Genomic DNA, 26,032 nt, shown 5'->3' on the forward strand with positions numbered 1-26,032 from the left:
GAACGTGAACATCAGTACTTAAATGACAAGTCGTAATAGGGCTATATAGTGTTGATGACACACCTTGAATTTAACGTGTGTATCACAGAAAAGGTAGTAATGTTAAGGATATAATTAGTGGCAATTTAAAAGACGAAGCTTGTACGTCTCTGACACACCTTGAAATTAGCTTGTGTGTCGCTGAAACGTAGGTATTGTAATTATAATAATTACTTACAGGAAGAAGCGTGCATGTCACTAAGTGCACCGTGAGAAGAGGGAGAAGGGCTGCCAAGACACACCTTGAGATCAGCGTGTGTGTCGCTGGAACATAAGACTAGTAAAGAAGCGTGCACATCGCTGAGTGCACCGTGAATTAAATGTGAAGAGCTCAGAAAACAACATGGCGGACGTTGGACATCAGATGTTAAACGTATATGGTTATCCTATGTGAAGCGATGGGTCACGCTGACACGCCGCTGTAGCTGCACCCACACCGATAGTAAGAGTGCAAATCTGTGAAAATGCCAACTGAGCCCAGTAAGGAGTGAAAACTTGCTGATGAAAGTGCCACAAAGCCATCCAAATCCTCAGGAATGAGCCAGAAAGCCGTCAAAATTTGCAGGAAACGACGTGTAGACTCGTAGGGGCTGTCACTGCATTAGGGTTTGCAGGGTAAGGCTGGCCAACTCGTCGCCAAATTCTTGGGACCTCCAATGGGCGACTCGGAGCCAAAAGTAAGTTTAAGGAGGTTTATTCATGAATAGACTTCTATCAAACCAGAGACAGCTTCCCTCACAGCCAGCCTTGAAGTAACTCACTCACTTGGAACGCTCCCTCAATACCAAAAACATACAGAACACAGAATGGTGTCCACACTCCATATTCCCCCTACATCATCTTGCAACTAGGAAACATGCAGACACTAGATCACAACGCCCACCTTCAACAACTATAAATCACATATTACACTCTGCACATATGCATTCATGTTTTTTGCAGAAAAAACACAGTTAAAAACGGAGCTGTGATCTTGATCATTGACTTGTCTGTGTATCCAACTGTATACTCCTCTACTGAGCATTAACTTTCACACAATGCAAAAAAGGTGTACCAGAAGCATTCTTTTTCAGTGGACGCACACAGCCTCTGCCCCATTAAAAGCTGTTTCCAAGGGAACAAGAAGTGGGTGAACTCAGAGTCCCTCTCAGTAGTGCTTAAAAAAGCTCTTTTTCTGTTGATCACATAAGGTCTGGTGACAATTGCTAAGAATCAAAAAACCATTTGTTGTGGATTGCCCTTCTATGCCGAGTTTAGAGAAACCCTGAACCCAGAACCCATGTCGCTGCACCCAGTTTTACAATAAAAGGTTGAATGTTCAACTACCAAGGATATTGCACTCCACACAATGAGGAAATGGTCAGCTCTGCTCAATGCATGCTTCGACCCTATTACATGATGTGTACTTCCTGCCCCACACTTGCCACATGCTCTGTCCTGCACCTGGTGGCTATTGGCTAATCATAGTTGCATGTTGCACTTCAAACCATGAGCATCAGGGGAAGAGGAACCTCAGGCGCTCCCCCATGCAATCACATTATTTTTTTATTCCCAGTAAGTTACTAGTAGGCTTACACAAAACAAGTGAGGGCTTTGGTATGCTGGGCAGAGTTTAGAATGCCAGAGTTTGAGGTCTGAGGCAATGTGCTCATCACCGGAAAGGGGCTAAGAGAGAAGTGAGACACAGAGGAGAGGTTTTAAGAGATTCCTTTCTACATTTGTATATGTTGAAGTCAGACACACATAGAACTTTTAAAAGTTCATAGTAAAACTCCCAGTATGCAATGTGGGTGCCAGAACACCAGTTGTTGGACCGTCCTATGTCCCTTGGTTTCTCCGTTCCTTATGAATTGTGTGTCATGTTTGTATAATATTAAGATATGCTTTGTGTGTTGTTCCATGTTATAATTTGATATTGTGCTTCAATATGTGGTGTTCTGTTCTGCAACTGTGTGTTTTGTTGCTTCGCATTTTGATCTGTAGGTGGGGTTCTGCTCTAAAATGGTAGGATATTTTGTTTTCCTGACGAGTTGTGCTGTGATGCAAATATTGCGTTAAAGCCAACCAGTTCAACACCAGTACGGTACACACCAACATTTTAGAAGAGTAAAGTGGGAGATTTTAGAAAAATATTTATGAGGATGTATTTCTTCCATTGACTATATGGAGGCCTGAATCTGGTCTGTTGTCAGGTATGGACTTGAAAGTGTGCTGCTGTAAGACAGGATATCAGAGATGCAGATACATGTTTTTTTCCCTTACCTTTTAGGAGCATGGAGAAAGCGCTATGGCAGGCAGAGAGCGTGTGACAAGAAAGCTGTGCACTGGCCTGCAGCAGCAGGTTACTGGCAGTGAAAACTATGAGTCTCACTAGACCTGTCCCGATCGACAGAAGCCCTCTGGGAATCGGGTTTTTGAATGCAAGAATCTGGAGGTTAGCCTTGACATTGGAAGTCTCCCGCCTGAATCGGGAGGGTTGACATGTATGCAATACAACTAGAGTACTACACAATGTCAAACTGATACATAAAGGGGTCCAGTGTCTGCAGTTTGGTTTCATGATGCTACAATCAATCCCTGTTGTTCTTCCTGCCCTACAAAAGAACTTGAAACTTTCACAGGGTGATGCGAACGCAAGACTGGGCGTTATCAAGATATATACTTTTTCAAGTAACATAGATGTGAAGATAAGAGTAGTAAATCTATACTTACCTATGTAAGCTTACCTTCACAATACTGTGGTAGTCAATATTCTGGATATGATACGTTGGCGGTTTGATAATTACTTCGATAGTGTAGCACACAACAGCCTAGGCTTATTTCTAGGCCTGGGCGAAAATTTCGTTCCGTTCGCAGAAATTGCGATAATTTGACATTTTCGCGTTCCGCGGAGTGCGCGAAAATGTCAAAATTTCCAGTTTCCGCAGCTTGACGATAATTTGTTTCTTGCTCGCGCTGTAAAATAATACATTCTCGCGCGCGCGTGATCGCCTTACCTGAATCCCTGCGTTCGCCGACAAGTTTTCTTGATCCGGTCGCGTTCTCCATGAGATGTTGTATTGTTTTTAGCCATTTGCGCTGTCTCGCGACAGTTTGCGCCCGCAGTGACGTCATGCGTCGTGCGATCACGTCTTTCTTCTCGCGATCATGCACCGCGAGACAACTCAAAACAAGATGGCCGCGCCCGCAAGCAACCACATGGGTAAGTTGGCGACCCGCAACCATGCAGAAAATCTCGCGAACATGCGGGAAAAAAACTTCCGCATCTTCGCGATATTTCCGCTTGTTTGCGATAATTTTAAACATTTTCGCGATAATTTGCGAAAGTTAATTTCACAAATTCCGCCCACCCCTACTTATTTCTACCAAAAGACGACTGAAGCCACTCCAGAGAGTCTCGCCAAAGCACCCAGGTGGCAACTACGAAAACTGATCCTTGCACTGAATGTTGCACCACAAACTGAATCCCATGGCAGCTTGTGTCACAGCGCTACTAGCTCATCGGGCAAATCAGCCTATTGCATCCCTCCAGTGGTACAGAAGCTCCTTGGGGCAGATCTATAGTTGGCATAAATTTCACTTTTGAAAGTCATGGGAGGCTGGCAACATCAGTACCGTTCTGAGACCAGAGGGCCTTGGCTGGTCTTTTAAAGCAAGGGTGCAGCAGTTGCACCTTTCACTCACTGAGGTTGGGAGGAGTTCTTGTTACATAGTAATGACAAACAATGCACCCACAAAATGGTAGAGGGGAGAAATGGAGTCTCCCTTCTGTGGTCAATAGTCCATCTTTTGTCCTCTGGGAGATTCCTGCGAGTTCTGAGAATCTAGGAATTAAGATGCCAGGAGGGCCCTTCTACCTACACCATGCATGCACTCATGTGCACACACAAGCGGACAGGTAGCATTATTAATATACTCATATGCTGTAGGTTCAAAGATATGATCATGTGTCCTAAAGACAAACTGCATAATCAGAAATACAGCCTTTTCACACAAATCACCAACCCTCATGGATGTGCATGCTCACAGACAGATAGATCGGAACACAGACAGACATCAGAACACTGACAGACAGAGATATAGACGCACACCTACAGACAAGCGCAGACAGACAGGCAGCACTTAATTTGAGCCGGTGGAGCCCAGCACTCTTGTATTTTTTGCTGTCTTAACAGTGACGTAGGAAGGGGGTGCGGCCCGCCCCGGGTGTCATCACTGATGGGGGTGACAAAATGGCAAAAACGTGTTTTAAACACATATTTTTGCCATTTTGTCAAGCTGGGGGTGACGAGAAGTTTTCCGCACCGGGTTCCACCTGACCTTGCTACGCCACTGTGTCTAACGCAGTTAACGAGAGTCACAGAGTAGAAAAATACACAGAAATACGGAGGAAGATAAAGTTGGGCAAAAGCCCCCAAAGGAGAAAGCAGCACCCTGCAAGCAAGGGCATCGTGATTCCCCTTTCCCCCCACACGCATACACTAACACACACACACTCCCTGCTTTAGCAGCTACAGCTGTGTGGGGCTCTTTAGGGACTTCTTCTGTCTGCAAATTGCAGACAATAACTAATAGTTTAAGCAATAAAGGAAACCAGCGCCAATAGAAGAGGAAGGAGGTGCAACAAAGAGAGACAGGTGGGTAAAAGGACAAGGGAAAGGGGGAACAAATATTGAATGGAAGGAAAGGTGGAAGGAAGGAAGAGTGGATGGATGAATGAGTGAGCGGATGAAGGATTGGGGAAAGGATGAGTGGGTAAAAGGATGGCTGAATGGATAGGTGGATGGACAGGTGAAAGGATGGCAGAGTAATGGGATGGATGGGTGAGTGAATGGTTAGGTGAATGGACAGATGAAAATATGGCAGAGTAAATGGATGAATAGATAGATAGGCAGGTGAAAGGATGGCACACTAAGGGGTGGATGGATGGTTGAGTGGGTGAAAAGATGAGTGAATCAATGGCAGAATGCATGGATGGGTGAATGGCAGAGTGGATGGATGGATGGCAGAGTGCATGGATGGATGGCAGAGTGGATGGATGGATGGCAGAGTGGAAGGATGGATAGCAGATGGAGGGTGGATAGGATGGGGAAGGTTGAATGATGGATTAAAGAACAAGTGGGTGACAGAATATAAAGGGGAAATAGTGGATATCAGCAGGTGAATGGAAGATTGAAAGAATCAAGGGATAGATGCTTAGACAGAAGAGACTAGGGCTGTCTTCTAGGTCAGATTGGGCTCGCTTGCTGGGTGACATCAAAGCTTTAATACAAAGTGGGGGTATTTTACATTTCCGGCTGCCCCCTTGCCTGCAAAAGTGGGATAAAGTCTGCGAGAGTCTGGTAGTGGATTAAAGAGGCATGAGGTGGAGTTACGGCTACACAGCCTTGGTATTCAGTGCGCTGACATTTCATTACACCTGTGGTGGGCTTCTGAGTGGCGTTTTGGGCACGTCAACTTATTTTTTTTTACAAATTAAGTACAGCCAACAGGCAGACACAAATGTATAAAGACTTACAGACAGGGATGCACCCAGACGGGGGCGTGGCTAGGCGCCCGAGGAGATGGCGGCGTTAGCGTGAGGGCTCCGTTCGTACCTGAGATTACGGGCGGTCCGCACGTACATTGTGAGTCATGAAGGGGAGCCTGCTTCGTCGGAAGGTCTTTGGACTACTTTGAGACTCTCCTCATCGTTGGAGCACACTTGCACCGCATTTTATCGGCATTTTACTCCCGGTCGCGGCTCTACATCGACCGCGACCGCCATTTTGTTTCTCTTGCGAGTGGCTCCCTTCAGCAGCGCGTCTACTGTGCACTCAACGTAGCATGCCTTCAATACCCCGAGCAAATCGCATGGTGTGAATTTACATTGATGGGTGACTATTTTAATTAATTTTTGGCACAACTGTCTTTTGGACTCAATTTTCTTTCCTTTTTACTCTCCTCATATCTGGCGGCCATTTTGTGCTCTCTATTTGCGTTTCCTGGCTTTTTGATAGAACTGCTTATCTGGATTGGCACTTCTTCACATCAAATCTCCCTGCTGCTCTTTTTCAAACTTCGTGTGCTTTGGACCTTGCACTATATTTGCCTTTACACTCAGTTTGGTGGATTTTACCTTCATTTTGCAGTCGCATCTATGGCCGAAAGCTCCGGCAAGACCCAAAAACGCAATTACATCAAAAACTCTAAGCTTTTTACGGAACTGGCTCATCTGGAAGCTTCTCAGCTTTCTCCCAGTAACGAGATGTCGCTGAACATAGATTCCTCCTCACAGCCTTCAGTAAAGACGACGCCTAAGCGCTTAAAAAAAGATCCACCTTCGCCTCCCAAGTCCTCTGCGGCCATTTCGATGGAACTAATCCTTGAAGAGATACGGGCCTTGCGCCCCTTCATGGAAGAGACCAACGCTAAGTTGCAGGTTCTCACGGACAACTGGACCCGGATGGATGAACGAGTGTCATCGGTGGAGCGTAACGTCTCTTCTCTTCAAGATTCTGCAGCCAAGGTCACACTTATGCATGCGCAAATTTCTTCTCTTCAGAAGCAGGTGGAAGACTTGGAAAACCGAAATAGACGCAACAATCTTCGCCTTTATGGCCTTGTGGAGGGCTGCGAGGGAAGTGATCCCATTACTTTTTTCAAGTCTTTTCTTCCGAAGATTTTGCATTTACCTGATGATACCCCTCTCAATATCCAGCGAGCTCACAGGCTTGGTCGAGCTTCCTCCTCTCTTTCCTCGTCAGTGAAGCCCAGAGGTGTAATAATGTATTTTTTGGAATACACTGATCTGCTGAAAGTTCTATCTGCGGCCAGAGCCTCTCCTCGTATCACCTGGTCGGGCTCCAACTTGTTCTTCGCGCAGGATTACGCCAAAGCAACTGCAAACCGCCGTAAGGCCTTCTTGGACATGCGATCTGACCTTCGTTCCATTGGCGCCAGATATGGCCTTTTCCATCCTTGCTTATTCAAAGTCACCCACAATAATAAGACTACGACCTATGAACAGCCTGCACGACTTCGAAGTTACCTGAATTCCTGCGGCCAGGCTGATATGGAGCTTTCTGATCCTTCCTCTTCCCCTCCAACATGACTTTTTTCTGAATTCTTATACTGATGCCCCAGTTTCTTATACTTGTTGTTTTAATTTCTCTAACCTCGTTGGTTCATTATGTTTATTCTCTTGATGAGTGCTTGTTCTTCATGGTAGTATTTTTTATTGCGGTTTCTTCGATATGTCCTATTCGTTCCTTATCTCATGCCCTTATCATTTGTTGATATTTAACCCTGTTCCCCTTTTTCTTCCACAGATCTATGTTATGCGTTCCGTCCTGTATCTCTGGTTGGACGTCCCCCTGACCCTGAGTGTCCTGCCTTCTCCAGTTGGCCCTACCTCCCTCTCCCTGCATCCACGTATATCCTTGTCTGTTCCTGTTCCTGATCATACCTTTCCTCAACCACCCCCTGTGAGTATTCCTCATTCTTTTTATGTCACGTTTGTTCTTGTTTTATTTTCCCTTATTTTGATTCCTTTTCTCATACCTTCAGGTTTATTGGTGTCAGTACTCTTTATGCGATCTTTTTCCTCACTCCTCATTCTTTTCTTCTTTATCTTCACCGCTTATTGGCCCCCTTGGTCTAATTCCATTCGTTTTCATTATATTTTTCGATTTTTCTCTCTTCTCTCTCATTTAAACTTACTTACCGATTTCTCTGGATTTCATTTTCTATTTTCTTGGATCTTAGCATCATCTTGTCCTTTTTCTATCTTCCCGACGTCTATGTATCCTCTTTTCCTCTTCCTTCTTTCGTATATTTCCTCCCTTTTCCACGTCTATTTCTTCTCTCTTTCCTCCTTTCCTCACGTTTTTGTTTCTCATGAGGCTTTTTCTTGGTGTTATTTCTTTTCTCTGCACTACTTCTTTAATATTTTCTAATGGCAGTGCGTATTGTTTCCTGGAACGTCAAAGGTCTCCATTCTCCTATTAAAAGACAGAAAATTCTTTCACATTTAGCCAAGTTGAATGTCGATATTGCATTCCTGCAAGAAACTCATTTGTCTGACATTGAAGCTGCCAAGCTTAAAAGGGGTTGGGTGGGTGATGTATTTTCTGCTCCTGGTGATGGTAAAAGAAATGGTGTAGCTGTGTTAATTCGCAAGTCTCTTTCCCACTCGCTCTTGATTTCTGAATCAGATCCCGATGGTAGATGGTTGTACGTCAAACTTTCCTCGAAGGGTATCCCCATTTCTCTTCTCAACATTTATGCACCTACTGGTGGTGACCCCGCCTTTTGGTGCACAATGGCTTCCCGTCTTTCTGAATATGTCGATGACAATTTCATTATGGCGGGAGACTGTAATTTGCCCCTTGACCCCTTTTTGGACAGACATTCTAAAGCATCTTATATTCCTAATAAGTCTCACAAATTGTTTGTCCAAGCAATATCCCAGTACAAACTTATTGATGCCTGGCGTCTTTGTAACCCCACTACTAAAGAATTCACCTTCTACTCCCCTTCCCATCATTCACAATCCCGTATAGATTACATTTTCCTCTCCCACCATATCTCTCAGTCCCTCACTCACGCAGACATTGGCCCCATCTTATTCTCTGATCATGCCCCAGTGCTGGTCAGCATTGATATCCTACCCAAGTCCAATGGACCGAAACGTTGGCGTTTCAATAACACTTTACTTCTTGATCCCAAGTTTACCACTTCCTTTACTGATTTCACCAGTTAATGATACACCCACCCTGCCCAAACATGTTATCTGGGATGCTTATAAGGCTGCAGCCAGAGGTTTCATCATTGATTTTGTATCCAGAAAGCGTAAGACCGCTCGCAAAGCAGCGAATGATCTTCTCCTCAAGATTAAAAAACTGGAGCACTCCTTTTATACTTCCCAATCGCAGGAAAGTTTGACTACTCTTATTGAAGCTAAAATGCAATATAACAAACAATCTACTAATGATGCTTCACTTTATTTGTTGAAATCTAGCTCAAAATTTTATGGGGGAAAGAACAAGGCGGGTAAAGTTTTAGCCAATTACTTAAAAATCAAACAAAACAAACTAAATATTGATTCTGTTTTCGATGTTAACTCAGTTTTAAAGCATACAGATGTGGACATTTTAGAGGAATTTTCCCGTTTTTACTCCAAGCTTTATTCTTCTGAAACTCGTCCTTCCGCTCAATCCTTAGCTACCATTTTGTTCCAGCATTAAGGCTCCTCCTCACTTTCCTGTTGACCTATCTACTCTTGAACTTCCCATTTCTGAATCTGAATTACACACTGCACTTCAATCACTTAAGAAAGACAAAGCTCCAGGTCCAGACGGCTTTACAGTTGAATTTTACTTGCACTTTTCTAAATTACTACTACCTAGATTGCATTCTCTTATTGACTCTTTTATACTTAGTGGCACTTCCTCTGGCACTTTTTCAGACGCCCATATTTGTATCATACCTAAAGATGGTAAAGACACCCAACACTGCAAGAATTACAGACCAATCTCTTTAGTTAACATTGACTATAAATTGTACGCTAAATCTCTTGCTTTAAGATTAGATCCTTTCCTCCCTGAGTTGTTAGGTCCGGAACAATCTGGATTTGTTAAGGGTCGTTTCATTACAGACAATACTAGACTCCTGTTTAATGTCCTGTCCAAATCCTCAAAGTCCCAAGACTCCGTAGCGGCAATTGCCCTGGATGCAGAGAAAGCATTTGATAGGGTAGAGTGGACTTTCCTTTTCTCTGCCCTTAGGGGGTTTGGGTTTGGCCCCAATTTTATTTCTCTTGTTTCTTTTCTTTATTCCAGCCCCAGAGCAGCGGTTTGTGCTAACGGTCTAGTTTCTTCCTTTTTCAGCTTAGGTAGAGGAGTCCGTCAGGGTTGTCCCCTTTTCTCTTTAATCTAGCATTAGAACCCTTCCTTTCAAAGCTTCGCCAAAATCCTAACCTACATGGTTTCCAGACCTCCCACACAAACATTAAACTTGCTGCGTACGCCGACGATATCATACTCTTTATGTCCAACCCTACCATTTCTATTCCTATATTCCTCAATGAAGTGCGCGAGTATTCCCATATTTCTGGTTATAAGTTAAACAATGACAAATGTGAAATCCTACCCCTTACTAAATTTACCTTTAAACCTGATTTTGACGCGTCCAATTTTACTTGGAGTCCCTTACATATTAAATACCTGGGTTTGTATATTGCCCCTTCTCTCCCTGAGACTATCTCGTTGTGCCTTACTAAATGTATCCAGAAATTATCTGACCTCACCTCTAGGTGGCACCCACTATACCTTTCCTGGTGGGGCCGCCTTAATACGATTAAAATGATGCTTTCTCCAATAGTTCTATACACTATATCCAATATTCCGGTACCTATTCCAGCTAAGTATTTCAAGAAAATAAATAATGTTTTTTCCTCTTTCCTCTGGTCTGGAAAAAAAGCGCGTATGTCCTTATGCAGACTACGTCTTCCTAAGTCGGAGGGCGGGGTCAACTTTCCAGACTTTCCCGCTTATCACAAAGCATTTCTTTTGCGACAAGCCTCTTTGGTTTAAAGATCCGGCTGAATCCTCCCCCCATGGCTTGTTCTTGAACGCCTTTCATTATCCCCTTTTTCCTTCGTGGAATATCTCTCATTTTCTCGTAAACCTCAGGTCCTTTCCACTCCCATACACAATTTCACCACCAAACTTCTCCTTTCCACTTCCCCCAGTCCCCCCTCTTCTGTAGCTGAATTTCTCAATACCACCATTTGGCATAACAATAGTATTCTCATTAATCATAAACCCGTTTATTGGAAATCTTGGAGACAAAAGGGTTTGATCTGGGTGTCTCATCTCTTCTCTGGTTCCGATTTCTTACCTTTTCCTATTCTCAGCCAAAAATATAATCTCCCCCATTCCTTCACTTGTAAGTATGTTATACTTAAGAACGCAATCATGTCCACATATGCCACACTCTCTAATTCCCCCACCCAGCCTAATCCCCCCACTCCCTCTTCGCATCTTCACTCTTTGCTACGTACCCAGCCCACAGCCTCCTCCATCTATCACTCACTCCGCATAACTCCCACACCTAGGCCAAAATCCAAGGTAGAGGAACAATGGGAATCTGACTTTGGCATTTCCTGGCCCACCTCTTTATGGGATAAACTGTGGACCAAGCTTCGCAGATCGTCCAGGGCTGCTTCCCTCACACAAACCCTCTTTTTTTTATTTATAACAGACTTCTTTTTTCACCCCACATGTTAAATAAGAGATTTCCTTTAATACCTGACCTTTGCTGGTCTTGTTCGGCCTCCAAGGCTACTCTTTTTCATATGCTTTTTTCTTGCACCCCCACACACAATTTTTGGAGACAAGTCTGGACCCAAATAAATGCCATTTTTCACACTGTAATTCCTTTCTCCCTTGTTAATATTTTTCTAGGAAGTCTATCCCCTTGTTGGACTGGTACCGATTTTAATGTGCAAATTATCGATTTATTGCTAGCTGTTGCATTTCAGCAAATTACGGTTAATTGGAAAAACTTTGCCAATATATCTTTCAGAGCATGGTGGTATAATATCTGTCATAATCACAGATTAGATACTGTTTTTATTCACCCCCTCAATTTGACCAAAAAACGACATGATCTCTGGCTACCTGTTACCTTATATCTTGATAAATGTGCTAAACGTTCGTCCCCTCCATCTCATTTGCTCCCCTCCCAACAAGAAGTTTCTAAACCTCCTTGATTGACCTTTATGTTCCCTTGCATTTATTATGTTCCACTTTACTGCATATTTATCCAATATCGTTTTCTGTTATATAGCCTTAGTCATTTGTTATTTCTTAAGTCTCATGTTTATTTTCATAGTCATATTTTATTTCGTATATCTTGCTATTGCTATGTTTTTTGATTTTCTGCTGTATCGACACCTGTTTTTGTTTTAATAAAATTCTTTTAAACTTAAAAAAAAAAGGGATGGACCCAGACATGTAGACGGACAGAATGACAAACAGCAAGTCTACACACATACCCGGATGTCACTACAATGCAGTACATGTTTGCTGCATTTAAAGAATATTACAAACAGTAATAAACATTTAATGATTTGTATTTTATGAAATACGTAGTAATCATACATACCTGCTATGCAATAAAACTTAATTTAATGTATGTAAATAGTGTTTAAGAAATCATGCACACTTGCAGGTTATTATTTATATTCCGAATTCATCAGGATGAGATCAGAAATGACCTCTAAAGGAAATATATCAGGTCAGAGTGTGTGCTGCACAAAAAACAAAAGACTGTAATGTTACTCAATTAACAGTAACACTCTAGGTCTCATATAGAGGGCAAAAGACAACTGACTTCCCTCACTAACAGCATCGATGTCGGGCCAGTGGCAGAGGAACATTAATGCTTCTAAGTTCATAATTAGAATCACTTCTAATAATTTTCACTCAACGCAGTAGTATCAGCGCTTAATTTGAGCCAGTGGTTTCCGGTGCTTGGCACTGGCATTTAATTGTCAACACCAGCAGTCATGACAGTCTGCCACATGGTGGCGCTGTATAATTTAGAAATGAGCACAACAGTAGTAAATTAATTCTATATACATTAAAGGGGACTAATACCTGCCACCTAAACTTGTAGTGTTGGGCACCTGGAATAGTCAGAATTGCACACTTGTAGGAGTGTAATGGTCAGTAGTTGTGTTGATAATGCCATTGCAGTGCTGTCATGACAATTGGTGATGCAAGTTGCAGTGGCCTCCTGACAAGGGCCCTGGCACTTTTCTTTTATTTTTTCTCACAAATTAAACACTGAATAGTATAATTTAATACAGTATCTGAAATGCATTGGAACAGTTATAAAGAAGTACGCAGTTTTTAATTTTGAAGTGTCTCTATTTATGTACCTGACTCTCTGAGTCAAGCAACAGCACTACCCTCACCCCCCTTCTCCCTAAAGGTCAGTTCGTGACGACCTTACAAAAGACAGGAGGCAATCCAAATGCAAAAATAAATGGTTCTGAAGCCAGCTGGTCTGTCCGGCCCACTTTAAAACCATTTGTTGTACACTATTTATAAAGCAGGTAAGAAATGCTCAGGAAACATAAACCAGTCCATACCACGTCAGTCTATCTGGAAAATGCCCGGTGCAGCCAGTCTGGCCCTGCATATGGGAGTCTCAAGTGCCAGTGGCCCAACAGAAAGTGCTGTACTTTATGCAAAATGTAGCAAAATCGTTTTACTACAGCGACACAGTGCTTCTTCTTCCTGTGCAAATATGCACCGGGACCCTCTCTTACATCAACTATAATCAGATCACTCAAATTCTGCAGCTGCTGTGTTTCCTGCATAAGTGTAGATGTGCCAGATTTGCCACATAATTCATCATCTTCCGCGTAATCTACATGTTTTTATTAAACAAATGTTGTTCCTAGCTCCAATGGATCAAAAGTTCCCAAACTCACTGCTTCACGTTGTTACTGAACAATGGAAGGTCCTTTGCAACAGGGGCGTTTTAAAGTATGGACAATGTGGGCCCCAGCTTTTCAAGGGGGGGGGGGGGGCGACAGAGGCAGCTCTAATCTGCAGTCGTGCCCTGATTACCTTAAATAATTCATAAACATATTGCTTTAAATACCTTTTTCCTTTAATTTAATTTTAATGTGTGAGATGTGTCCTAGTCTATTACGGACATTTTACATAGAAATATTATGTTTATGCTTCATGTAACATCCATACAAACAGTTATTATAGTTCAGAGCAGGACCACACATATGAGAAATGGGAGGGAGTCACAGAGAAAATTTGCAGTAATATTAATGAGCTGCTGCTGTGTTACAATATTAAAAACACACATCACTGTCCATAAATATTAGAAGTAAACACATTTAGAATTTGGACTAGAGTGCCTGTGAACTGTCTCTGACCTGGCTAAAGAGGGCATAAAGGAGCTGAAATTGGATCATAAATTCAACATTGCTGAGAACAGAGGCCCCTAAAATACATTTTGCCCAGGGTCCCAAAAAATCCTTAAGATGTCCCTGCTTTGCAATGCTTAACGTGTCACCTCTCATTTGGTTATTGCAGTGTATGGGTATTGAACAAGCACTAAATGAGGCGAACCCTTCACCCAGACTTTGTGAACGTGTCAAAATGATAAAATAATGAAGTGATGCGATCGCAAAATGTGTCACATTACGCCGCATAATTAATAATTTCTTGCCGCACGATTTAGTCAGCCCTGCTGCATAATTTGTTAAACCCATGCCATGCCTAATAATTTCAGTGGCTCTGACTGTGCTCAATGTGGAACGACGTGTACCATGCATCACAATATTTCTGATGAGTCTCGTGCCATTCAGTCCTGTAGCGCCCGGAGAAAAGCGATCTTGTGTCACCATCGCCCTATCAACGACCAGTAGGTAAGTCTGGTTATAAAGTAGCAAAAAACACTGGAAGGCCTGGGATTAATGACTAGGAAATGATATGCTAATGAGCAGCGTGGCTGGCCGGCCGCGGCGTGACGCCACAGGCGGAGGCTACGTGCGGGCCGGAGATAATGAGAGAGAGAGGCGACAGCTGTACCGAGGCGGCAGCCACGGGGGCACGCTCCTATGGGGGATGGAAACTCATTTGAAGGCCCGCCCTGGATCGGCGTTCTTGATTAGACCTCTCTGGTGCACGTCCCCCAGATAGGCCAATCGATAAACCCGTGCAGGTTGAAATATCCGCCATCCTGGATTCCTGATGATTTCTCTCCAAACAACGCCTCCAGTCACTATTGTATTGCATTGAAGCATTAATGTAGCGCATTGTAAGTTCTAACCCTTTTATGGCACGTTTTCGAACGGGTTGCACACCACACTGGGGGATTGCGTGGTCGCCTCTATGCTGCATTTGTTGGGACCTTATGCGGAAGAGTTTTGGTGTTCTGCATGAGTGACCAGAGAGGCTATTTGAGCTACTCTTGTGATGCAACGCCTAGCAGTGTGATGGAGCGGGGGAAGGGGTGGGGAGTTGTAAGAGACTGGTGCACAAATTATAATTATTGCTAGACACACATCATACGCCTTCCCAGCAGCCTACCCAGAGAGCGAAAAGGGAGTTAATTATGGCTGGTCCAGTAATCTATATTGAAACTTGCGCGAGTCAGTGAAAGGATGCCAAGTGGGCAAGAGTGGGAATTGGTGAATGAGAAGTAGCCGTGCATGTTTTTAAAGCTGGGGACACCGACACCTGCTGTACAAATACACCTCATGAAGGAAGAAAGGTGTGAAAGAGCAATCCAGGTTGGCATCCTGAGCAGAAATGACTTGCAGGCACGTGCATCAAGGTAGGATTTTGCGAGTCCTTAATTGCGATTATTAAGGAAACGCAATTAAGAACTCGCAAAAGCCTATGCATGTAGGAATCGCTATAAAAATAGCGATTCCTACACACATTCCTTATTTGCGACTCACAAATTGCGAGTCGCAAATAAGGAATGGCTTCCCATTCAATCCTATGGGCCTACAGGTCCATAGGAATGAATGGGAAATTGCATGCGCAATTTGCGAGTACCAATAGGTTCTCGCAAATTGCGCATGCAATTTCAGGGTGCAAGGGTGTCAAAGGGACACCCTGTTGCACCCCTGAAATTGATCTGTGCACATATGTTGCGCACACACATGCCCCAAGGGCATGTGTGTGCGCAACATGAAACTTTGAGAAATGCACTAAAGTGCATTTTTCAAAGTTTTTGCAAATTACCATGACGTTCAACTTCTTGGTAATGTGCGACCCCTATTAGCGAAATAGCTATTCTCAAGTGGGCCTTGCATTGCATTTAAGGAATTACAATTTGTGATTCCTTAAATGCAATGGCAATTTGAAAAATTGCAATTAATTGCGATTTTTTGAAGTGCGAGTGGCAAGTTGTTTCATGCATCGCAAAAGCTAATTTTGCGATCGCAAACGGCCGATTTTTGCGATTCGCCCCGTTTGCGATCGCAAAAAGATTTGATGCATGTGCCTGAAAGTCTTTAATAAACGAAGATTCCACCTACTGTGGCTATGCCACTGGAAGCAACCATTTTGAGAAGACGTTCATGGCCTAAGCCCATCTCAGGCTTCCAGAATCAGATGAACACTCGTAGGGCCATGGCTCAGACCATAGGCAGACTGTCACCGTGCCCATGTGAGGGTGAGAGCTAAAGCACTTGATACACTGCTGCCCTGCCAGCACAATAGGAAATGGGACAGCCCCATGTTACCCTTCAATACTCCAGGTGAGCCTAATTCGTTTCTTAGATCCCAGACACTCTTGCTCTTTCCAGTTTGCAGGAGCATTCATTCTCCTGACCATTTACAGTTTCCACCCAGATAACTTCCACTTACAGCATCTGTAAGGAACGACATTTTACAGGGGCACAAGAGACACAAGTCCTCATAATGAGTGGCATGTAAAAATACCTGTAATCTACCCTGCTTCTGGATTAACTGATAGTGGGGAGAATAACAGGAATTATAAAAGTATGGGAATAGCAATCAGAAGTCTGACTGTGCAAATTTCCACAATTACCCTTTTTTATCTTACCCAGAGATTTACATGTGAAGCAGGTGAAACCTCCTGTTGCAATACCATCCAGGGCAGGACAGGCCATAGAGGGAATTTCCCCAGTGGGCTGCCAATGTGGGGGCCTGTTTTGGACCCCTGGGGGCTGTTTTAGTTACTGGTGGCGGTTCTGCACATAGCTGCAATATCGGCCCCCTTTCACAGAAGCAGCTGAAGTGTTTTCCACCACCCTACCCCCACCCCCCCACCCCTCCAGGGTGGGTCCAACTTAATTTCCAGGGCTAGTTTGGGTTCCCAGTCCGGCCCTGATACCATCTACCAGAAGGGTGTCATCTGAAGTCATAATTCCAGTGGCCCTGTATCGCCTGTTACGGCCTATCAGAATTAATGGGACACTCAAGATGAGACCCAGTGTGGTGAAAGGAGACTTATTCTGCTTCCATTGTCTCGGCTAGGACTGCAGCACTGCACGGATTTGGTAGTTCTCATTTTGTTCAATCTTAGTCCAGCTCTTCTTTGACATTTGAGCCTTGAGAAAAGCAGCTTTTATATATGCCTCCACCAGTCAACTTTCATTTTGGTCTCCTCTGTCTTGTCCATTCTCACTTGCACCCAACTTTAACAAGAGGCCTTTAATCAGAAACATTAATAGTCAGCAGATATGATTTCCTGTTCTAGGCAACTCCTAGTTCAACCTTTCGGGAAGCAGGTTCTAGCCAGCAAAGCATGTTTATTGACTCATCTGGACACTGCAGGTGACTCCTGCCATTGGGGCGAGGACCTTTTGCTATCTTGAAATATAGCACTGTATTGTAGCATTTATATAGCGCTAAATACCCAGTTGGGAACCATGAAATGCGTTACCAAATGGGTAACATAATAAGTGTAATACACCTTTTGTGTGGCTGGCAGTGTTATATTTGTTGTGTTCATATGTTTTTTTTATTTTTTTTTATTTCAAAAACCTTTATTTAGCATATAATGTCCGTACACAGCATAATGCCTACAACCATCCATGGCCGGCAGCGTGTTAGAATAAGGAAAAAAAAGGCAAGAGTGTACACACCGTAGCGCCAACAACCCCAGAGGGCCGGCCGCGTCAAGAAACCGATGCAGGTTTCGCTGTTTGGTGGAACAAGGGATCACGAACCCTAATAGTTTTTAATAACAACAGATTAAGAACACAGTCAACTAGCCTCACGGTGAGAGTGGCTTAGAAAATTTAAAATAGCGCATTGGCTCAGGGAGCACCAGGGACAGCAGGACACAGTCTTAAGTGCGTGGGCACTTTAGTGGATGCCTCCTCCTCATGGCCACCCTCTCATGCCCCGACGTCAAGCACATCATAACACCCAGTAAGCCGTGCAGCCACCCCTGGATCCCACAGTTCTCAGTCGGCCCCCACAGGTGTCAGAACACCGCGAGTTATCAGAAGTCGCCGCTTGCAAACCCATCAACAGTCCGCACCCCAGGGAGTCCCCAGATCATTCCCTCCTTTGCCATGCGTAGCCTAGTCATCTAGCTGGATGGGGAGGAAGGGGGAGCCGCGTCAGGCGACAGTGGGGTTAGCAATAAGTAATTCTTCAGAGGACCCATATGTCTCGGGGTCGGGAAGCTGTCGGGAGGAGGTCAGAGTACAGGGCAAGCTGATCCTGCCAAAATATCATAGTTTCTAGCCAGTCCTTAAACTTAGGTGCCCTCCCTCTGCCCCATCTACAGGCCACCCTCCACTTAGCAAGGAGGAAGCAGACGGAGGCGAATCTCCTATGTGTCACCGGGAGCCGTTCCGCATAGCACAGTATGCCCATCAGCGGAGACGGTAGCAGCGGAGTATCCAACATTTTCCCAACTGCTTCAAATATCTGTCCCCAATATTCCTGAAGGGCCGGACAGCTCCAGGCCAAATGCAGCACATCAGCGTCGTCAGCTCGACATCTGTCGCATCTGGCGTCCCCTCTCAGTCCGTACCGGTACAGGCGGGCGGGTGTATAATAGTATCGCTGTAAATATTTAAAGTGCGTAATGCGCAACCTGTTACTAGCAGACACCTTCTCTGTCTGCATGCAGCAATAGAGCCACTCCCGATCTGAGATTTCCTGTCCCAATTCATGCGACCATTTATCTCGGGCGGCGCCCTGCGATGTGCTCATTTCTACGTAGAGGGACCTATAGAGGATGGACACCAAGTGAGACGCAGTTTTCGCCCCCAGTAGCGTGTGCACCTGGGGAAGCACCGGCGGTTCCTGCGGATACTCCGGGGTACAAGCCCATATTCCCTCGCACAGACTGGCATAGAGGAATGTTTCCAAACCAGTTAGGCGGAGGATCGTCACATAGCTGCTGTAGCGTAGCAAATTTCCCATTTTGATATATATCTCCCCAAGTTTGTATTCCCCGTTGTCGAAGCTCTGTCCTCAAGGTAGCGAAGAAGGGGCATCCTGGGTGGTAGGGGATGTAAACAAAAAAAGTAAAGGAATTTAGGTAGCACTATCATCTTGACCAGGGAGATCCTGTCAGCGATGGATAGTGGAATGGCTATCCACCTCGTTATCGTGTCGCGCAGCGTGTCGATAGCACGCTTTGTTGTGTTCGTATGTAAGGTGAAAAAACAAAGGAGCGATCAGTCAGGGTAGAAAGAAGGTCTTGCAGGTAGAATGGAAAGACAGCAGAGTTATCACTCGGGTCACAGAGGTCTTGGCGTTCGGTTGTAAAGACAGCCAAACTATTCCTCTTATGATGCATGATTTGGAGGTAGAAGGAAAATACATCAGAGCTATCACTCATGAGATGCAGGTCTTGCAAGGAGCGTGTAAAGACAGCAGAGCTATTACTCAGGTAGGGTATAAAGACCACAGAGAGATGGTTCAGTTCATGCTGTTCTGGCAGGTCCTGTGTAAAGACATCAGAGTCACTGCTCTGCCCCCATGCAACTCCACCGTTAAAGGTCTGCCCTTAGCTACAGATTGAGTTGCTCAGGTAGGTGTTCGAGGCCCTCCTCCACCCGCAGGCTCCTGCCTGCACCTCTTCTCTGGTGGTCTAGTGGAAGAGCACCCTCTCATATTTGCCTTTTTCTCTTGTTTGTCTTTTTCTCTTGTTTGCCTTTTTCTAGTGTTTGCCTTTTTCTTGTGTTTGTCTTTTTCTCGTTTGCATTTTTCTCATGTTTGCCTTTTTCTCTTGTTTGCCTTTTTCTGTTTGCCTCTTTCTCTCTTTCTCTCTGCCTTGTTCTCTTTTGTACCTCTCTCTCTTTACCTTTTTTCCTCTTTTGTGCCTCTTTCTCTTTGCCTTTTTGCTTTCTGCCTCTTTTTCACTCTTGCCCTCCCTGCTCCCTCTTACCGCGCTCCCCGCTGCTTCTGCCCCTGTGGCCTCTCCCCCCCCAGTGTGTCGCTCCCGCTTCTGCCTCCCAGTTGATCGGCCTCCCCTGACCCCTCCTTAATGGCGCCCGCTGTGCGGCAAGAAGAGCAAGACCTCTGACCTCCCTGGTCAGAGTCACTGCTCTCCCTCGCGCAGTTCCACCGTTAAGGGTCTGCCCTTAGCTCCAGCTTGAGCCCCTCAGGTAGGTGTTCGAGGCCCTTCTCCACCCACAGGCTTCTGCTTTTCTGCTATTCCGCTCTGTTCTGTGTCCTTTTGCTTTTTCTTGTATTTGCCTTTTTCTTGTGTTTGCCTTTTTCTCAGGTTTGCCTTTTTTTCTTGTTTGCCCTTTTCTCCTTGCTTTTTTCTTTGCCTCTTTCTCGCTGCCTCTTTCTCTTTTTGCCTCTTTCTCTTTGCCTTTTTTCCTCTTTTGTGCCTCTTTCTCTTTGCCTTTTCCCATTCTTCCTCTTTTTCCCTCTTGCCCCTCTTCCCACGCTCCCTGCTGCTGCTTCCCCCGCAGCACCTCCCACCCAGCGTGTTGTTCCCACTCTAGCCTCCCAGCTGATCGTCCTCCCCCCGACTCCTACTTAATGGCAGCCGCTGCGCGGCAAGAAGAGCAAGACCTTTGACCTCCTGGTCAGAGTCATTACTCTCCCCGCGTAGAAAAGTCTACGTCACAACCGCAGCTGCCTGGGTCGCTGTAGTGAATCAGCCACTTTTGTGGTCTGACACCCTATGATGACCCTCAACCACCAATCAAAAAAGGGAATGGATCACTTGTAACTAGAAGTAGGGGTTCTTAAAACATTGTTTGAACCTTTAACACCTAAATAGGCATTATGAGAGCCCTCAATCACGTATTTTAAGGTGGTATGGGCGGTTTATCTTGGTTCTCCGCCTTCTGAATACGTGTCAGCATTATCATTGGGTCTCTTGTGTTCAATGCTGCCTCCACCTGGAGGGAACCACTACTTCTCAGTAGTGATCAGTAATATTTGTGCAAAATAGTGATAGTGACGTTAAAAGTGTCTTTCCCACACTGCCCTCAAAAAACAATATTTATTCTGTTAGGTGTGTAGGAAGACTATTAAAAATAAAAATAGTGGTGCAATAGGTTAAATAATGTAACCAAAGCACATTTTGTGTCCAGATCAAAGAAAGGTCGACATGTTTCTGCCCTTCTAGTGCCCCAGGAGGGGGTCGTTGGGCATTCTTCAGGACCCTGAACCACCACCATTCTGTACTGACTTAAGTGTGTTATGTTACCTTAGCCTTAATGTAGGATGGGTTTGCATATGCCTGCTTTTCTTCTGCCTTTTAGTGGAATAGTCTTTCCAAGAATAGAAGGTATGGGATGTTGAGGTGCAGTCTTGTGGGTGGTGGTGCACACATGTGCTCAATGTTGTATACTGAGGGATTAAGTGTATAGTGTTATTTGGGTTAGGTGAATTATGACTTTGACCTATTGGCTTTGACGTGGTCTAATGGGGAAACAACCTTTACAACGCAACTTTTACAACGCACTACACTTACAACGCATTTTTTACAACGCAACATCCATTACAACGCAGTCCATTACATAGCATGACACTACAACGCATTTTTAAAAACTACCTTTACAACGCATTCCATTACATCGCATACTACCTTTACAACGCATACCATTACAACGCATAATATTACACTACACTATCCAACACTTACCCTACTGTTGCACCCCCTGGAGTTAGAATAGTAATTTTTACCCCTATACTATCCAACACTTACCCTACTGTTGCACCCCCTGGAGTTAGAATAGTAATTTTTACCCCTATACTATCCAACACTTACCCTACTGTTGCACCCCCTGGAGTTAGAATAGTAATTTTTACCCCTATACTATCCAACACTTACCCTACTGTTGCACCCCCTGGAGTTAGAATAGCAATTTTTACCCCTATACTATCCAACACTTACCCTACTGTTGCACCCCCTGGAGTTAGAATAGCAATTTTTACCCCTATACTATCCAACACTTACCCTACTGTTGCACCCCCTGGAGTTAGAATAGTAATTTTTACCCCTATACTATCCAACACTTACCCTACTGTTGCACCCCCTGGAGTTAGAATAGTAATTTTTACCCCTATACTATCCAACACTTACCCTACTGTTGCACCCCCTGGAGTTAGAATAGTAATTTTTACCCCTATACTATCCAACACTTACCCTACTGTTGCACCCCCTGGAGTTAGAAAAGTAATTTTTACCCCTATACTATCTAATACTTATCTTAAATGCAATTTAATATTATGCGTTGTAATGGTATGCGTTGTAAAGGTAGTATGCGTTGTAATGGAATGCGTTGTAAAGGTAGTTTTTAAAAATGCGTTGTAGTGTCATGCTATGTAATGGAATGCGTTGTAATGGATTTTGCGTTGTAAAAAATGCGTTGTAAGTGCATGCATTGTAAAAGTGTGCGTTGTAACGACATACATCCGTCTAATGTCATTCTGCCTTCTGACTTTACCTTGCTTCTGTGTGCACAGTGGTGCTTGTAAGTTGTGTGGATGAGAATTATAGGTGCTCCTTTGACATGGTCTCATGTCATCTTGCTTTTCTGATTCCATCCTGCTTTGGGCCTTTGTGTGCATGGCTTAACTAACTCTGAAGCCATTTTCTGTGCCTGCACGAAGCTGCAAAGTGGGGAGGGCATGGTCTGCTCTTTTTTCCTGTTTTTCGCATTTTACTGACTAGAGAGAACTGTATCGTATCAGAGGAATGTACATGGTTTGACTTGTAGCCATAGCGAGGGCCTGATCAACCCTTTGCTGTGACCTTGAAGCAAGCTGGTGCGGGCTCTCATGAGAACTAGGGGGCGTGGCTTGCTAGAAGCTTCGCTGTGTTTTGAATGTGTATTAAAAAGGGAAGTCTACACTGGCCTGGTGGAAGTTCATCCGTGGAGCAGACGCGCTGTCATGGAAAAAGTGGTGTCACCTCCGAGCTTTCACCCGGTTCAAGCAATGGACTCCCGTTGAGCAAAGCGGGGTGAAATGATGGAGCATTAGGTGAGGTGCCTCTGCTACTAACTGTCTCTTGATTCTTTACTGATTCGCTCCTTATTTTCTGATTCTTATATCCATACATATATATCGCACGAAAACATCGATGGTATTTTTTGTACATGCGATGACTCGGTTTAGGCCTGACATGTAAACGACGGTGTCCTGGTTCTGAGACATAAACCGCAGATGTGACCGTCTTTCCTCCGCCTATCTCCGGCGATTTCACATTAAGTGTTATGGGCAAGAAATTATAACTTGAATGAAAAAAATGCAAATATTGGTAAATATAAACTAACTGTGTGGTTGTGAATACACCATAATAATTATTTTAGAGTTATCACCATACTACCCAGCATCGAGAATAATCTGTGTAGATAAAACAGCTGCTCGTATGAATCGGCCTTTTCCTTCGTCCTGTGACGTTTCCTGGTGTTGCATTGTAGATATCGTATTTGCATACCAATTATTCAGGGCATAACTACCTGAGCGCGCGTGCGCTCTCACTATAGGCGCGGGTGCCGGTCTGCCCATGCGCGTGCTGAATCGAAGGGTACCGTGGAAGCAAGCAAGTGACAGCCTCAGTCATCCAGGCAGCAGCGAGTAGCTATGGCCGCTTACTAGCCAGTACTGGTTCGACATGGACAGAGTTCTTAGAATCAAGAGAACCGTTTCTGCGGCTGGTTCGATGCCGACCTGAGCCCTTGTGGGCAGCAGGAGGCGGAGAGACGAGCGCAGGCATTGAAAGGTATCGAGAGATATACATGATACACTGTTCCTCCACAAGGTTCACCAGGAAGATCTTTTTGTTTTGTTTTATGTGATCTGCCTTATCGTGGCATAGTTTTCGCTTGTCGTTTGCTGATAAATAATCCTTATTACATCTCAGCCTACCTGGTCAACGGAACAGCTCTAAAAGTCCAACACATATACACTTATGCCATGGCTAGTATCTGTTTTTCTTTGTAAACATTCCTCTTTGAGAATTGACTACCGAAGGTCTGAACTAACACGCTGTGGCAGTGTTTTTTTCTGCATATCGGCAAAGGACAAAATACAACAAATCCCCAGGCAGGGCGCAAAGAGACCAAGGGCAGATTTACAAGCCCCTTGCGCCACTTTTTCGTCACTTTTAACATGGGGAAAAGTGACGCAAAAGTGGCACAAGGGGCTTGCAAATCTGCCCCCAGGTGTCCTAAAACGGCTTCCTTCTCACTGCGCCCCCAGACTTGTTCCACCGACCTCTTCACACTGCCACAAATCCACCGCATGCCACCCGCAGCCAAGTCCACCTCTCACCACCACTACAAACCCCCAAGCAAACAGGCACGGCACAAACACAACAGGATGCCGAAAACAGCTTCTGCCAGCTGTGTTGCTCCATCGATCAGGCTTAGGTGCATTGTGCGGGCCTTGGTCATCGAGTGCTGCCCTCACGGAGCCCCTGCATGGCAAGCACTCAAGCCTGGAAAGAGCCCGAGGGAAGGTGAGGCGCAGGGCAGATGCGGGCGCTGTATTCATGGCACAGAGCGGAGGCGCTTCGGTGAGAAATGGCGGGTCACTTCATTGCCTGCAGACTGTCACCCCCGCTCAAACTACACCTCTGTCCTCTCACCTTGTCCACACCTTTCTCTTTGACCCCTAGCAGCAGGGCTTTAAGTGGGATGAAAAAACTGTGGGGTCTCTCAAAGGGGCATGGCTAATGTAATTAACGGTGTGGCTTAAAAACACACAAGTTAACAAACTGTGTTTAGCATAGTGTGCCCTCCGACTTGTATTTTTCTGTTTGTAGTTGCATCCAGATATACAATACAACAAGTAACATCATACCTGCAACAAGTCAGGACTATTGGCTTTGTCAATGGTTGTTCGTTGTATAAGATAAATAAGCAGCAACTATGGCGTGTATATAATATTGAACAAGCATTAAAAATGCCACAGGTCTCGCCTTTCATTAAGTTAAAGCCATTTGCTTTGCTACACAATACCATTAGCAAAGCAAATGGCTTTAACTTAATTAAAGGCGAGACCTGTTGCATTTTCAATGCTTGTTTCTCTTTGCCTCTTTCGCTTTGCCTTTTTCTCTTGTGTGCCTCTTTCTCTTTGCCTTTTCGCTTTCTGCATCTTTTCCCTCTTGCCCTCCCCGCGCCCTCTTTCCGTGCTCCCCGCCAATGCTGCCCCCGCGGCCCCTCACCCCCCAGCGTGTCACTCCCGCCTCCCAGCTGATCGCCCTCCCCCGACCCCCACTTAATGGCGGGCGTACCTCTGACACGCTGAAGGTGCACCAAAGTCAAGCCCGTCCGTGCCAGTCCATGACCCGACCTTCGACCAGTGCCAGGACCCTGGTCCCTCGACCCCCTGCCACTCTGACCCCAGCACTCTCCACACACTCAACCCCGAGGCAACAATGACTGCCAGCTATTGACACTGAGCAACACCCATGGCCCATCTCCTGCCAGCACTGCCGCCACACATTAACCCACCTACGGACCACGGCAGCAACCCCCAGCCCGCCATATGGCAGCACACACAGAGCACTGAGCTGCATCCTCCTCAATGTACGCTCCCTGTACAGACAGGGAGCGTACATTGTAGAAATCTAGGACCTCCTCAACATTCACTCGCCCAACTTCGCCTTCCTCACAGAGACCTGGACCAACTCCAGCTCTGTACCCGACATCGCAACCGCCATCCCTGATGGATACAAGATCCTGAGAAAAGACCAACCCAACTGCCCATCATCCACAAAAGCTCCCTCCGATTGACAACCACCAACTCGAGAACAGTGCTCCGCAGAACACTTGCCTACAGACCACCTGGTCTCCGCACCCCATTCACCAACGCCATTGCTGACCTCATCGTACCCCACGCCCTTGTCTCCACCGACTACATACTACTCAGAGATCTGAAATTCCACCTGGGAAGCCACAGGGACCCCAACACCACCACCACCCCCCTAGAGAACCTCACCAACATATTGCTGAAGCAACTTGTCTCCACCCTTACCCACACACTCGCCCCATCTTTGC

General features: G+C 45.1%; 1 protein-coding gene across 2 annotated transcripts in view; it reads left to right on the plus strand.

Moving 5' to 3' along the window:
- LOC146856309 (uncharacterized) overlaps positions 1-26,032 on the plus strand; it is a 423,335-nt gene that overhangs the window by 293,857 nt on the left and 103,446 nt on the right. For both annotated transcript variants that reach the window (XR_014981460.1, XM_085654421.1), the window contains one exon: positions 7,350-7,505. Coding sequence is in view for 1 of the 2 variants with exons in the window: in XM_085654421.1 (XP_085510547.1) it covers positions 7,350-7,505 (156 nt within the window). In the remaining variant the exon portion in view is untranslated. The remainder of the gene's footprint in view (positions 1-7,349; positions 7,506-26,032) is intronic.

The sequence above is a fragment of the Triturus cristatus genome, chromosome 4_1 (genome assembly GCF_964204655.1).
Source record: "Triturus cristatus chromosome 4_1, aTriCri1.1, whole genome shotgun sequence".
Lineage (NCBI taxonomy): Eukaryota > Metazoa > Chordata > Amphibia > Caudata > Salamandridae > Triturus > Triturus cristatus.